Source organism: Salvelinus alpinus, chromosome 14, assembly GCF_045679555.1.
Source record: "Salvelinus alpinus chromosome 14, SLU_Salpinus.1, whole genome shotgun sequence".
Taxonomy (NCBI): Eukaryota; Metazoa; Chordata; class Actinopteri; order Salmoniformes; family Salmonidae; genus Salvelinus; species Salvelinus alpinus.
Window position 1 is genome coordinate 13,770,370 of NC_092099.1, and position 16,760 is coordinate 13,787,129.

The 16,760-nt window shown below is 43.1% G+C and overlaps 1 protein-coding gene across 3 annotated transcripts in view; it reads right to left on the bottom strand.

Annotated features, from left to right (window-relative positions):
* Nucleotides 1–16,760, bottom strand: part of LOC139538453 (cordon-bleu protein-like 1) — a 35,423-nt gene that overhangs the window by 749 nt on the left and 17,914 nt on the right. Inside the window, exons 1-11 of one of the 3 annotated variants that reach the window (XM_071340522.1) lie at nucleotides 16,542–16,690; nucleotides 11,779–11,976; nucleotides 9,459–9,666; nucleotides 9,080–9,305; nucleotides 8,797–8,856; nucleotides 8,498–8,592; nucleotides 8,077–8,319; nucleotides 7,763–7,880; nucleotides 2,876–3,137; nucleotides 2,693–2,778; nucleotides 1,177–2,552 (exon numbers count right to left, since the gene is read on the bottom strand). In XM_071340522.1, the coding sequence (XP_071196623.1) occupies nucleotides 1,177–2,552; nucleotides 2,693–2,778; nucleotides 2,876–3,137; nucleotides 7,763–7,880; nucleotides 8,077–8,319; nucleotides 8,498–8,592; nucleotides 8,797–8,856; nucleotides 9,080–9,305; nucleotides 9,459–9,666; nucleotides 11,779–11,876 (2,772 nt within the window). In that variant the 5' untranslated portion in view covers nucleotides 11,877–11,976; nucleotides 16,542–16,690. The other 2 variants (XM_071340521.1, XM_071340520.1) reach the window with 2 other exon arrangements.

Here is a 16,760-nt window from a genome sequence, read left to right on the forward strand (position 1 = left end):
GAGACATCTACAGTAAGCACTAGACTGTCACATAACATGGTGTTAAGTGGGCAGTGAGTGTCACATTACAGTAGGCAGTCTATGACACTGTCGCAGTCCCTCCCCACTTAACACCATGTTATGTGACAGTCTAGTCCTTACTGTAGACGTCTCTGTTGATCCCTTCTCAGCTCCTCTCCACTCGTACTGAGGCGCCGCCCAGGGTCACTCTGGCCTGCCATCTGAACAGTCATGTCATTGGCTGGGACACTGCACGGGTCCCCCACTCCTGGAGCTCCAAGCCGTTGTCCTTCACCCAATCGCTATTGTCACTGCCCTGTGCTCAGCGGAGAAGACGCAATGTGCACAATCAATCAAGACTCAGAACTGAGTGTGCCAGTCAATACAGAGAAACTGGAAAGAAGACACTGCTGTACCTGCTTTAGATACATCAACCATCAGTACACCACGGTAATAGGCCTGGTACAGAGAGTCCTTCAGGAATAACTATGGTAAAAGACGTGCGCTCAGGCTATTCACAAGGAGATACAAAATGTGGCTCCCCAAGGACAGGCACATCATTGACACGCAGGCACACTCTCTGATGGAGGGGACGTGTCATAGGTCAAGGTTTCTAAGAGGTGGGATAAGCAGCTAGGATTGTTTACCAGGCCACACTGGGGGGGGGGGGGACACACCCAACCTAGAAACAAAAGCTCATTGTAGTGTTCTAATTCCATTGAGAGAAAATTGTATATACATTCTCAGAGAGGAGTACACCTCCCCTTTCCTGTGTTATTCAAAAGTCTCAAAGCTGACCCTAGAGGACATGGGAAAACAGCAGACTGAAGAGTTCATCTGAGGGTAGCCAAATGTTTAAAGATAGCACTGACAGTGAAACATGGATCACTTTTAAATCATCTTGTGATGAGAGATTCAATTCTACTGCAAAGTATTTTTAAAGGTAGTCCTATGCTTTGAACTTCAATACAAGCATCAAAGCAATCAACATTTGAGCCTCGGAATTTTAAGGGAAAAGCAACTACTTGGCTTTTTCATTGAGCTGTGAAGATACACTATCCTCGTTTAGAAATTCATTGAATTAGATAAATATCCAGATTCCTACTGTATGTTCTAATATAGAGAATACAGAGACTAATAGAAAGAAAATGACAAAAAACATCTGCAACTACTCACCTTATCCCCATCTGTTCCTTTAGGATCTTTAACTAAAAAGCTGCTTGTGATTGGGTAGAATGGTGGCGAGCCAGGAGATGGTGAGGTGGACCCAGTGGATAAGGACTGGGACCTTTTGACCGCCGAAGATACAGCTTGGGCAAAGCGGGATGGGGTAGTAGGAGAGTAGGGTTTGGGAGCAGTAAAACTCCTCAGCTTCTCCAGGCTCAGTCCTGGGGATGGGGGCGCTCTGACGGGACTGGGCCGTGGAGGGGGCACACTTCTGCTCTCTTCCTCCTTTGGCCTCAGCTCCACCTCAACTATCTCAGCGCCCTCTGATGTCTCCTCGTCCCACTGCACCGGAGGAGGAGGAGGGGGAAAGCTGCCCCCTACTGGCTGCAGGGCCTGCCCTGCTGCTGCTGCCACTAGACTGCCTGGAGCCTCCCTCTGGCCAGCGTCAGGACTGGCACTCAAACTTTTCACTGCAGCCGAGGTAACGTAAAACCCAGGTGTTCTTTTGTGCTGTGGCAAGCGGAACGAGCCAGGCTTGGGTTTAGTTGCGGGTGGAATTTTCATCTCCTTGACCTCTGCTATTGAGCCTGCTTGGTATCCACCACTAGCAGGGGATGGAATCTTGTCATCTCTTGCAAGAATTATTGTTGTCGGTGTTGAGGGGGAGTGAATAGACTCGATCAGGTTGCCATTTACAGTGCTCTCACTAGTAGTAGTGCTGTGGACTTGCTGAGACTGAGAGTCTTCCCTAGGTACAGTAGACAGCAGCTCTGTCTGTTCTGTTCTGACCTGTAACTGCTCAGCCTGTGTAGTGCGGTCTTTGAGTTCAAGTGAACCAATATCTACTTCCTTCTCTAGAGCCACATGAGGGCACTCCAACGTTAGCTCCACCTCAAAGTATCTCAGTTTCTCCAGGGTCTTCTGAGGCACGATAGTGTACGTAGTCATCCCCACCTTGGGGATGTAGTCCCTGGTCAGCTCATTGGATGGCTTCGGTGGGGCCGGGGCACTTTGAGTGGATGTTTGGCCCTGATGGGCTGCTGAGGAAGGAGATAAGGCAGGTGTGATGGGTTCAGCAGTGGTCAGCAGCTCCTCTGTGGATGTGGACATGTCCCTCTTCTGGCCCACCGCTCCAGAGGTAGAGGCTTTGGCAGGGAGACAGGGGGTGCTGGTGGCCACTGGTCGTTCATCACAGCAGGGGTCAGTGTCCAGCTGATCGGAGGCCTGTGTTCCTGTGCTCTGTGTCACTGGCTGGGCTGCTGGTGGGCTGATAGTAGGAGAGCTCTCAGTACTACATTCACCTTTGGCCCCATCTTGTGTTGTGGAATCTTCACATGGCAAACCTGTCTGACCATTTATTTCCTCTGCTTGGCATGGAGGGCTTTCTGGAGAACATAAAAAACATGATTTAGTACAAAGTAGACATGGATTTTGCCAACATTGCTACTAAAGCTATAGCATTACATCCATAGTTAACGCATTAGGAACTTGATGTATTTGATTTCATCACTACTTGTAAACCTACCAGCATCTTCTGTTTCAGATGTGTCCATCCCCACACTCAGCATGGGAACCGTGCACTCAGCGTTGTTCACCATGCTGTGCACTAGTCTGTCAAAAACAGGAGTTAAGAAAAGCAATGCAAAAAACCGAAGTCAAAGAGGCACTACTTCATTCATAATGTAGGACTATCTGCTAGAGTTCGTACTTGCCATCTGAGGACAGATCACAAGACTGATCTTCCCCCGCTGGGCACTCGCTCTCAGACGGTGGGGAGGTCTCCATCTCAGCATGTGGGGCGTCCGGGGATGGAGAGAGACCCTCGGTTCTCTCAGAGTCCACGGAGATGTCTGCTGTTGACAGGTTGAGGCTGCTGTCGTCCTCCTGGACATCACTCATAGAGTCTAGGATCACAGAGGCAGTGGTCTCCTCCTGCTCCACGATCTCTTCCAGTGTAGTAGGTTGGCCACCTGCAGCACAACAGGATGGAGACGAGGACAGAGTGAAAAGAAGGAAGCCTGTACAGAATAAAAATATACCAAAACATGCATCCAGTTTGGAACAAGGAACTAAAGTAATACTGTAAAAAAATCTGGCAAAGCAATTAACTTTGTCCTGAACGCAAAGTTATGTTTGGGGCAAATCCAATACAACACATTACTACTCTCCATATTTTCAAGCATAGTGGTTATGGGTATGCTTGTAATCGTAAAGGACTGGGGAGTTTCAGGATTAAAAAGAAACGGAATGGAGCTTAGCACAGGCAAAATCTTAGACAAAAACCTGTTTGTCTGCTTTCCACCAGACACTGGGAGATGAATTCCCCTTTCAATAGGACAATAATCTAAAACAAGGCTAAATCTACACTGGAGGTGCTTACCAAGAAGACAGTGAATGTTCCTGAGTGGCTGAGATACAGTTTTGACTTAAATCTACTTAATCTGTTGCCTCGAAATGATCAACCAATTTGACAGAGATTGAAGAATTTTGAAAATAATAAATGGGCAAATGTTGACCAATCCAGGTGTGGAAAGCTCTTAGAGACTTACCCAGAAAGACTCAGAGCTGTAATCGCTGCCAAAGGTGCTTCCACAAAGTATTGACTCAGGTGTGTGAATACTTACAGTACTGTGAAAAAGTATTTGCCCCATTTAAAATTCTCTACTTTTGCAAATGTTTGATACTGAATGTTATCAGATCTTCACCAAAATATAATATTAGACAAAGGGAACCTGAGTGAACAAATAACGCTACAATTACAGTACATACTAATTTGGTTTATTATTTCATAAACAAAGTTATGTAACACCCAATGCCCCTGTCTGAAAAAGTAATTACCCCTTACACTCAATAACTGGTTGTGCCATCTTTAGCTGCAATGACTCCAACCAAACGCTTCCTGTAGTTGTTGGTCAGTCTCATGTCGCTGTGGAAGAATTTCGGCCTACTCTTCCATGCAGAACTGCTTTAACTCAGCGACATTTGTGGGTTTTCAAGCACGAACTGCTCGTTTCAAGTCCTGCCACATCTCAATTGGGATTAGGGCTGGACTTTAACTAGGCCATACCAAAACTATATATTTTTTGCTTTTTAGCCATTTTCATGTAGACTTCTGTGTTTTGGATCATTGTCTTGCTGCATGACCCAGCTGCGCTTCAGCTTCAGCTCACAGACGGATGGCCTGACATTCTCCTGTAGAATTCTCTGATACAGAGCAGAATTCATGGTTCCTTCTATTAAGGCAAGTCATCCAGGTCCTGAGGCAGCAAAGCATCACCAAACCATCACACTACCACCACCATGCTTGACCGTTGGTATGAGGTTCTTACTGTAGAATGCAGTGTTTGGTTTTCACCAGGCATAATGTGACCCATGTCGTTCCAAAAGTTTAACTTTTGACTCATCTGTCCATAGAACATTCTTCCAAGAGTCTTGATGATCATCCAGGTGCCTCCAGGTGATTTTTGGCAAACTTGAGTCAACTTTTTGGACGAGATGGGTCTCATGTCTGGCAAATATCGACATCGGCCCGATGTCTAGTTTAACGCCGATGTGTAAAACCGATGTCAAAGCTGACGTACCTACGTTATATAGGTATGCACATGACGTAATGACGCCATGTAAAATTTAGCACAACACAGCATTCCTAACCTAGCCCACAATGTCTGCTGTGTGGATCGAGCAGTCAACAAGTCGAGCAGTCATTTGAAAGAGTATGAAAATTTCAGAAAGACAACTAAAACGTCAAGATAATGAAATTCATTGCACTTGACAATCAACCGTTCTCTGTCGTGGGTGATGTTGGCTTTCGCCGACTAGTCGAGTACCGGTACACACTACCAAATGCGCTATTTTTCAGATGTTGCCCTACCGGAGTTACACAGTAGTGGCGTCACTGCTATTAGCTTCACGACTGACATTTGGACCAGCAATATCAGCCCCATGAGCATGCTGAGTATGACAGCACAGTGGGTCGTTGAGGATTTCGTACTGAGGAAGGTCGTATTGCATGCTCATGAATGTGCTGGTTGTCATACCTCTGCTGACATTTCAATAGCATTTGAGGACATGAACACACTAGTGAGCTCCATTCGAACAACTGATTTGAGAAAGCAGAAAGCAGACGTGATACCCTCTGTCATGGCATTGAAACGCCTGCTCAACAAAACTGCTGACACAGGCTGTGAACAATTCAGTGGCACTCTCTCTTTACTGTGTCGCCACCATGCTCGATGCTATGTACCAGAACCGCTACTTCGATGCAGACAAGAAACAGGGTTTACGTGAAATGTTACATATACAGCTGGACAAAATGGAAACGGACACAGTGACAGTGCGCATAGAGGAAGAGAGGCTGTGGACAGACAGAGCTGAAACTTCACTGCTTGACATGTATGATGAAATCCTGGTTGAGAATGAAACAGCACAGCAAGTAAGTGAAAGAAATAGGTTTTGATTATGTTTTACTAGTAATGGGGACATACATAAATGCCAACAAAATAACTTTTTGGACAGTGTAGTGTGTGTGTGTGTGTAACCTTTATTTAACTAGGCAAGTCAGTTAAGAACAAAATCTTAATTACAATGAAGGCCTACCCCGGTCAAACCCGGACGACGCTGGGCCAATTGTGCACCGCCCTATGGGACTCCCAAACACGGCTGGATGTGATACGGTCTGGATTTGAACCAGGGACTGTAGTGACGCCTCTTGCACTGAGATGCAGTGCCTTAGACCGCTGCGTCCATGTGTGTGTGTTAACTATTTAACTGTACTAGAATGCTTAAAAAGGCCGCAAAAATTTAAAATCGGTATCGTTTTTTGGCAAGGAAAATATTGGTATTGGCCAAAAATGTCACTAATTACAAAATATGTCACTAATTACTAGTGTCACTTTCACACAACAGCGAACACAATATTATAGTGTGAGGGATACTTCAGACAAGTGAATTGGGCTTAATGAAGACATCTAGCATCTCATATTCCCCTCTAGTTCTTGAAGGCGATCACAGGGAAATAGAGAGCAGAAGGAATATTCAGCAGGCTGGTTATACAAAGCTGAGACTCCTCACTGTGCAGTCTGTGATGTCGAACTGAAATGAACAGCCGCGGGACGTCAGGGAGAGACATCCAGAATCTGGGCTTGATCTTTCTCTGTGAAGTCGATTATGTGAAGCCAGCGGGGGAGGAAGGGCAGATGGAAGATGTAGCAATACAAGCAGAGAGCAGTCAAATCTTTTATTCATACGATCTGGGATAATTGGCTAGTGTAGTATTCAAATACTGAATGTACAAATTAAGTTTCAATGAAATGCACTCAGTTCTGACAACACAAGGAGTTGCCGTGTGGAAATGCAGAACTGGAGACTTTAAACATGTTACAAAAGACAGGAACAGAACGGAAACAAGTATCAAAAGAGCCATTTGAAAATACAAAAACACAATTCAGAATAAACAAAAGAGGATGATGGCTAGATCCAACGCAAAGTCTCCCGGGGCTGTCTGTATTGCTGAACGACTGGGAGTGATTAGAATGTAATTCATGCATGTTTAAACTTTAAAGATCACTAAAGATCATTCCTCTCTCACAGAAAGCATGCAACCCAATCTAAGCTAGTCAGTAACAGATATAACCTAAAGCCGGTATTCAATCAATAGCAGGTAGTGGATTTCCGGACAGTGCTTTCCGAGGTGTTTCACCTGAATAACAGTGTGTCTGATTTCCATCACTTTATAATCATAAACCCATATAAATCCATGCATTGGATCAAAAGTCTGGAAACTGTCGTTCAATGTATCTCAACTATTGCATGTATTTATGTCTGTATTGTTGTGGCCAAGAGTGTATTTTGTTTTACCAATTTGATCATATTGAAGTACATTGAAAGAGGAGCCAAAGAAAACTCATGCAGGGAGGTGTAAACACGCAGCAAGAAAACCAACAGAATAGCACATGTTCATCCAATTGACAGAAAGTGTGGGAAGGAAAAGCAGCAGGCAAGTGCAGGAAGACGATATGCTTGAGGATGAGGTGAAAGAGGCAGCAGAGCAGAGTGGGTAGAAGAGACAACAGGAAGCTGCGCCAGCGCAGAATCTCCCTCAGACACCCTCATCTGGTGACTCGCAGGCTGCAAGTTTAGAGCGAAGAAGTACTGATAGAACGTGGTGTTTACCCTTATGGAGGAACATAATGATGCAAGGACTAATATATATCTCCCATGAGATCACAACATTTTTTGCTACTCTGAATTGTATTCAAACTCTCGAGTACTGAAGGCTCCACAAGCGTAGCTATTTCATTCTGTAACTGTTTCATATTGACCACTAGGAGGCATCAGAGTCAAATACAATGACTGCAACTCCCACTGATCAATCATTGGTCTTATTTACTATTCTCAGTTGTTGACTTTAGAGACCAAAGTACAATATATGTACTCAAGGTCTCAAACCAGGAGAAAGAGCAACTAAATCACCAACATCCAAAAAAAACCTGCCTCAAGATGCTATTTTCAAGTAACTATACCTGAAATACACAAGCCAATTCAAGCACAAGCCAATTCAATACAGTACGTATGAATTCAGTGAAACCTCTCTTACCTCTATCTAGCAAAGTTTCATCTTGGACAACCACTCCAGGAGATGCGGGGGGTGGAGGAGCCTTGCGCTTTGTCCTCTTCAATGAAGACTCTGTGCTGCGACTCAGACCAGTCGTCATCTCCACAACAGAAGAGGAAAACGAGTTAGTTGAAGTATGCAAAGAAGTGACCTACCTGAAATGATTGATTTACTTGTCTAGGATTTTAATTTTAAAATGCATCACGAGCCATTTCTCTGGACATACTAACAACTACCTTTACAAACAGACCTGGTAAAGCCAGAACACAGGTCCAGTCGGGTTGAGTCCCACTCACCTGGTCACCATCCGTTTGGGTTTCGGGCTCCGAGGCGGAGATGAACCTCTGGCGATGGCTGAGGTCAGAGGGGCAGCTCTGGGACACCAGCATGGGGGGCAGAGGGGCCCGTCTCTTCTTTGGCATGTCAGAAGGCATGGTGCTGCAGTTGAATGTGGAGGAGTGGGCACTGAGTGAGCTCATGCTGAGAGGTCGAGGCCTGCTAGGGAAGACTGGGGACGCCGGGGCACTGGCAGTCATTCCCTTTAAAGAGCAAACAAACATCCAATCAGATCCTGATCAAAGGCCTGTTTTCTGCAGTAAGCAAAGAGAAAACTATCCAATCACATGGCTGTGACAATATCCCCATGCCCCACCCCAACACACACACATTTAACTCATAATCAGCCAAAACTGACCTGTAAATTAACATAGTACACACCTGCTCAGGTTTCTTCTTACTTCTCCTGAATAGACTGAACAATCCCTTGTTTTCTTTCTCCTTCTGCATTTTATCTTTGCTGGGTGGAATGGTATCTGTTAGGAATATATAGATCTCGGCCATTACACTGTAAGGTCTACACCTGTTGTATTCGGCGCACCTGACAAATGCACTTTGATTTGATCTTACTGACAACGTTTCTTAAATTTCTGTCAAAAGTATTGATGGACTTCAAATGCATAATGTCAGTGGTAAATAGAAATCGCAAAATAAACCCATGTAAAATCATGTTACATTACCTAGATGACCTTGGTGAGTTGGTGTAGTAGGTGAGGCAGGTACATCTGCTGAGTACATAGCTATGGAAGAGAATATGGAAATTATATGCGGTAGTAAATGCACCTGTGTAATTGTAAAATGAATGAATGAATGGTGAATAGTGTTTATTCAGAATAAGTCTCTTGTTGACAGACTTAACACACGAGATTTGGTTCTGGGTGCCAAGATTAGTTCAGAATGTATGGTAATTATTCAGTTTGATGAATGTTTTGAAGGCTGATGGTTTTAAAGAGAAGCCCTTACCTTTTGTGTCTCTTGCATAAACCTCCCTTATTGCAAAATCATTGAGAGAACAGGTCAAATCCAAAGGATCCTCAGATTGGGCATCTCTCAATAAAAGTGTGCTCTGTCGCTCAAATTCACATTTCTCACAAATAGCTGGTAAGAGGTCTTCAAGGGGGACTCGAGGGCTGACTCTTAGTATAGTCTTCTGGGTCTTTTTATAGTTTATTACCAGACGGACAGTTGCCTGAAGAGTCAAAGCAATTAGATTATCAGACCTCATGACTATCCTCATTTAAAAACTGCCAGAAAAACATAAATCAATCATTTCATATATACATTACAAGATAAAGCAATTATTATAACTAGGACATTTCTACCACAGATGTCTCAACTGTACCTCTGGCATCTGAGGGCCAGGCTTCTTACTCTTTTCCTCCATTCCTTTGGGCTTGAGCAAAACCTTCTCTGCCTCTAGGGCCCCGATTAAAGCGTTGGGTTTGAACTTGATGTGGTTTCTGTTGGTGGTGACGAGCTCTATAGTGTGGCCTGATGGGTTCAGGTGGTACTTGGCACAAAGCATGACTAACAAATCCATCATAGGCTTGCTGAAAAACACAAAAGGTTAGTAGTAATAAATCGCCTAAGCTAAGGATAAAAGGCTGTGTGTATCGAGAAAACACTGAACTTTTATTGTGTGGAAATTGCAAATGCCAAGGAGAAACTACTCTCACGAAAGTAGATGCTATCACAGATGACTTTTATACTCTACGTCATAGTAATGCATTCTTACGCTACTTTTTCACAGTGATAAAGCTTTGCATAAGGAGCTGTCAGTTTGTGCTTCACACACAACTGTTGGTGATGTGGAAAACCATTTAGCAACAGCATCCACACAAAGCTATGCAGCAGTTTCCAAACCCAGTCTCTGGAAATATAATACCAGAAGTTTAATCCTTGTCATAATGAGTTCACTGTACTCTGTAAAATAAAAGAGGGTGAAGAATTTGATGCTTAATCCTTTTATATTAAAAGTTGGTCTTGATTAAAGCTAGAGAGGGCAAGGGGCACAATATACCAATGGAGTATTTGAGTCTTGCAAAAATAGAAGAATGATATCTTGAGTAAACTTCGGTGATGGCAAGTGAAGAGTGTGGGCCTGTAGTTTCATACCAGGACACAAAGTCCTTGTTCTGAAAAACAACAAAGCCCTTTGACTGTGAGATATTAATCTCATGTTTGTCTGATTAGGCATTTTGGTCTCAGCTGAATTGGTGTGGATGAGAGTTTCATCGTCCAGACTTCATAAGATTAACTTTCATGAAATGTGTGTGCAGGGGGCCTGTAGCAAATTACACTGTCTACATGTATTCATCTTAGCAAATTCTCTAAAGTCTAAGATGGGGGGGGGGGGGGGGGTTATAAACTGACATGGAATTGTTTTAAGATGGTCATACCATGGATCATTTAGCTATTTGATTTTAGGATGTCTTTAGGTATCAAAAAATACATATTGAATTTCGCATATATATTGAGTTTCGCCAATGGAACCAAATCCCATAGCAACACATTGAACAAAACATTCATAAATGGCAAGAGAGACATTCCTTATGATTTATTTTTGAACTAAGGTTTTGAAGTGTGTCCTATATAGGAGATAAGTTCAGGAAATATATTTTTATATATTTAAACCATAAAATGTGATTACTGGGCCTAAAACGTAAATAACATTATTAAACCTTAGCAAGTGGAAAGGAATCAGCCACATCATAAAACTTTTTTTTTGCAATTAATGGTGCAAGTACTGTTAACCAAAACCACAGCTTTTACAGCACCACCTACAATATCTGACTCAGAGAAATAGGACATTACATTAGAGCCTTGGAAAGATGATGTAATGGTAGGATGTGCAGTAATCATATACCATTTTATACTGAATAAAAATATAAACGTAACATGCGACAATTTCAAAGATTTTACTGAGTGACAGTTCATAGAACTGTCACTCCTAATCTATGGATTTCGCATGACTGGGCAGGGGTGCAGCCATGTTTGGTTGGTGTGTTGACAAAACTGCACATTTTGGGGTGGCCTTTTATTGTCCCCAGCACAAGGTACACCTGTGCAATGATCATGCTGTTTAATCAGCTTCTTGATATGCCACGCCTGTCAGGTGGATGCAATATCTTAGCAAAGGAGAAATTTATTTTTATTTTTATTTTACCGTTATTTTACCAGGTAAGTTGACTGAGAACACGTTCTCATTTGCAGCAACGACCTGGGGAATAGTTACAGGGGAGAGGAGGGGGATGAATGAGCCAATTGTAAACTGGGGATTATTAGGTGACCATGATGGTTTGAGGGCCAGATTGGGAAGTTATGGTCACTAACAGGGTTGTAAACAAATTTGTTCACAAAACTTGAGAGAAATAAGCTTTTTGTGCGTATAGAAAATATCCGGGATCTTTTATCTCAGCACATGAAACATGGTTGCCTTGCGTTTATATTTTTGTTCTGATGCTCAAAATGCATTTAGATCACGCTTCATCTTGGAATCATGGGGATGTCTTGGAGGTCATTTTCAAGGAGGGAAAGTTGGGAGCACTTGGTTGGTGTTTAGTCACAGTGGGACACTTCCTTTATTTCTTTAGTGCACTACTTTTGACCATGGTCCATAGGCACTAAATAGGTGCCATGTGGGACTTAAGCCCAAGTCTCACCTGCCATGGACAGTGGCCGTCTTCTCCACTCCGCCTGGCAGAACCACAACCAGAGTCAGGTCCTGTTCAAGTAGGTTCTCCTTCTGGTCCATGGTCATCAGAGGATATCCTGATACGGAGTGTCTCTGGGAGAGGCCTGCACCTTCCAGACCCTTCACTGATACTGGGGGAGAGGGTGCCTTGCTTTTGGTTGACACTCTGTCAGTAGGAAAAGGGACAAGATGAGCCTCACACAATAATATTAAACACAATAGTATCAGCCTGTTACAGTCTAAAACAATATGGTAGTATTTCACTGGTATGAATACACATCTTTCCCTGATGGTATCCATATAAATAAGAAGCATTGAACAGGTAGAAAAAGAGAAGGCAGGGGCTCTGGGTAATTTTTGTCACGAAAATAATTCTAACCGTTCGCAATAGATCTAAAAACGAAATTTCATGAGACATGATTCTGTTATTGCATAAAACAATCTGATTACACATAACACTGCATTATATAGCATGAAAGGAATCCTTTCTTCCCAACTTAAAGTAAGCAGCTATTAGATGAAAGAGCTTGGGCTCCCTTTGCAAACAAGTCACAAGACACACGTGCAGTGATTTGTCCATTGGGCCTGAGGACGGTGTGGTGAAAGGTAACCCATGTGAAACAGAAACGAAAGGTGTAGCACAGTGATCAACGTTTCTGTTCTCTAAATGTCTCTCTCTAGGTGTCTTTTAAAACCCATCAGTCTCCCCTTTAATCACTGAATCAGCAATATTATTATCAAATTGTATTTGTCACATGCGCCGAATACAACAGACATTACCGACTAGCCCTTTCTCAACGATACAGAGTATAGTGGCATCTGCTGTGTGGTGTGTACAACTGGATAGAAAAGTCTGACCATCTGTCAGAAGAAATGTGTGGCCAATCCTTACTTTTATACTAATTACACCATCATCATTAAAACTGACTGGGCTAACTGGGGAGAGTGTAATCATATGGCCGATTTTTCTTTTCTTTAGGTTGGATTGAAAATGTTTCTCACTGTACAGACAGATTAGCTCTAACCTGACTGCAACAGCTAACGCAGTCAGCCAAAGCAAACATGCATGCGTTTTAAACGGACAAATCTCCTGATAAGATGTCACACACTTTGTCCTTCAGAGGGATACTGCACATTACAGTATGAGAAACTGGCAGTGAAATGCAATATACTGTACATAACGCTTCACTAAAACAATCTATAAATTAAAGTTGTCATTAATTATTCAAGGTGTTATTCAGTGGGGAGTAACACAATTGACTAAGCTGCGTGACCTGTAGTGTATGTGATTTCCTCAGAGGTCACAACTTACTCTGAAAAATATAAATTTTTGCAATTTCTTAACTTGATGGGCCCAGGCCCACTAAGCCCTGACTTGAAATTAATATTTGTTCCTTCAGGGGGGGTTCTATTCTCAAATATTCCATGGTTCTAATCATGTAATCACACCAGTAAGCCCCCACCTTCATTCACAATAGTTGCACAATGATGCAATTAAAAGTCATTTAACTGCTTTAGATTTTAACAAAGCGTGGGACTTATGCGTCCAGAAGCCTAGAGCATCAGAAACAGACATTAGGCAGGGAAGACAAAGTGTTAAATCAACAGTTATATTCAACACACAGACAAAACTAGTCTAGAACCACCAGAAATGTCCATGAATAGCCTTGTGACTAAATATGTCAACAGACGCCCCCAGCTAAAACAGACAGACTACTGTGGTCCACACCAGGCTAGGGTACAAAGTCCAGATTTCATGTCTCTAAAAGTTTGTTTGGCAATGCGATTATGGGAATGAGCTACTCTCTCCCTATCTAAATGTTATACCATTCGCCGAAATTATGCCAAGATTTACTTTCTTTCCACAGATAGGAAACAACATTTAAGTGGCATGTCTACAAATTACAACAGTGATACTTTAATAGACTCTGGAAACAAAAAGCAGGTGCCAATATAACCAATACAATAATGTAAATACTAGTCAAAAGTCCTCAAAAGACAAACAGAATATTGTTTGGTTTATAAAACAGCCTAGCTTTTCTCAGGAGCCTTATCCAGACACTTCTGAGAACATGTGACGGAGGCAGAGACAAAAGGACTGTTTTCCTCATCCAAGCCCATGTTTCTGCAGCAGCAGCCTCTGCCAGACAGTGAGGTGACTGGTGAATGATGAGACGGAGACATGTTGCAGCTTGACCCGTCTAAGCCTACATTTACCCCCAAGTGTTTCCCTGCATATAGGAGGTCTGCTGTGCATAAACAAACCCATTCACAACCAGGGAACATGCTTATTGGTCTATAGACAGGAGGAAATGACAAGTCTGGTGCCTTTGTTTTCCGTGTCTTTTATTGATCACAGGCTTGATACAGCTGATCCTGTGTATGTATACCAGCGGCGGCTGGTGGGAGGAACTATAGGAGGACAGGCTCATTGTAATGGCTGGAACGGAATAAATTTAACAGGGGCAAACGTGCTTTCCATTTGTTTGGTACTGTTCCATTATTTCATTCCAGCCATTACAATGAGCCCGTTCTTCTATAGCTCCTCCCACCAGCCTCCACTGATGTATAGAGTGTTAGATAAAGCCTATAGATTGATTCATTACCACTAAGTACACAAAAGGGTTGTTTGGCTGTCCCCATAGGAGAACCGTTTTTGGTTCCCGGTAGAACCCTTTTGGGTTCCAGGTAGAACCCTTTTGGGTTCCAGGTAGAACCCTCTGTGGAAAGAGTTCTACCTGGAACCAAAAATGGTTCTTCAGAGGGTAACATCCGGCATACCCTTTTAGGTTCTAGATAGCAACTTTTTTTTCTAAGAGTGTAACCTTGGTAGACAAGTCAAACTAGGCCTACTATACTTATGGACTTGCCAGTTGCCAGACTGTATCAGAACACACACAGTAGTTGTGTGAACTCTCCGGTACCATTGCCAGGCATCAGTTACTGTTAGTCTGGCACCAACAATTGATGAATCACTACAGTAGTGTGAAATATGAAAACAGATGTAGAGTGAAATCAGCCTCTGATGTTTTTGCTCACACCTGGTACTGCGCAAATGTGCAACGCAGCTGCAGGAAGGTCCGCAGTCAGTCTACCTAAAGCAGACAATAACTAAATACATCCAGACGGCACACAAGAAGCCATATTGCATTTTCATAATCCTACTGTTAGATTAGCATCAAAGGCATGTGGCCTGTTCCTTCCATTATTGTCTGACGATGCACAAATAGGACTACAGCTCAAAGGCATAATATCCAGATACTGCTACCGACTTTCATATAGCTGAGATGCCTTTGTGTGTGTGCATATGAGAGAGAGAGAGACACACCGAGACAACAGTCCATAGAAGTTCAACAGTCTCCAAATCAATCCACAGACGTTGTTATAGTGTCGTACCTTTGATGGCTCCTTCCTGGTCTTTGTTAGGGCAAACATAATTAACTAACCTATAAAACAAGTATTGCCATATCAATCGCCGGCATCAGGGAGGCTGCTACTCACTCCTCTAAATGAATAAGCTGAAGGGGCTGGGAAGCAGGCGACCTGCTCAAGCCTACTGGCCTGTATTAACTACATTCTGTTTTGATTGTTACCATTTTTAAACAAGTAATATCCTGACATGCCATTCTTATATTTGTTTTGAACCAATAAGGAAGGCACAAATAACATCACCACAAGGGCTGTCTAAATTCCTTACATTCCAATGGACATGTTTGCAGCTGGAACATAGGCATGTTCCCGTGAAATACATTTTCAGCCTCTTCCATGAAATTCTTTCATAATCAATGGGAAACCCTGAGGGAAAAAGTAAATACTTGAGGGGGAAAACAGATTGTTTATGCTTATGACTGACAAGAGTGCTCTTGGAGTTGCCAAGCTGAAGTTATGTTCAGTGAATACATGGAATTATTTTACTGAGAGTTGATGCATAAAGATTAGGAAGCCTTCCCGCTGTTGAAGTCTCTTACCGGCGGTGTAGCCTAAAAGGTCCCTTGGGAAAAGGTAGGTTCATGAACAAAGCGACAAACAAAGTGGCTATGCAAACAAGCCTCCCTGCTCTCCTCTGGACAACACCCTGTGTATTTTAAGAAGCGAGAGTGCAACAATGCATACCACCACCAACGTCCACACCACTTTTTTTTTTATTGCCTTGCCTGAGTAATCTACTGTACGGCCTCACACATACAGGGTTAACAGAAACTCTACTGTACACTCCCACAAAACCATTGAATCCAAGCAAACTACAACCAGTAAACTAGCTACTCAAACCAACGTGTCTTACAACATTCTTGTATGACAGTGCAAGCAACATGGCCCACATTGTCCTGTCTGAAGTTATTACCCAGGCATGTACTTTCAAGAATCGTAGCAGTAATACACAAGTGTATATAATCCTAAAACTGAAGGCACGTATACCCACTATGTTCCCCTTCAACATTGTCTTAGGAAAGAAACAACGCAACAAAAGTTAGACAGGGTGCTCTAGGAAGTAGAGCAAAACTAGAGTGCCTCAAGTCCACCTGTACTTTCTTTTCAAATGCTGGCTACAGGTTTGAACATTACACATTCATCCTAAAACAGATCCTCTCCTCCAATCATTACCCTGTAACGCCTTCTTACCTCTTGGCCTCAGTGTTGAATTCTCCCCTCTTAAATACCTGCCATCTCCACTGCGTTCAAAGACAGACTCCGCTATGCTATGACTGTTGGAGCAGAGGAGACCGGGCCTACCTTAATGCCCCGCCCAGGCTGTGACGTCAGAAAATCTGTAGTCTCCTGTACTTTAAATCCCTTCACACAGTGGGCCCCCTCAGTCAGTCGGTCGTAGAAATCTCTTAAGCCTGGTATATATCGGTGGAGCTTCAGTTCAGTGAGTGAGTGAACTCCCCCACCGTCAGTAATAAGCAAAGGGATAAATCAGCTTTACTTTACCTCCCTGCACACTGCGCT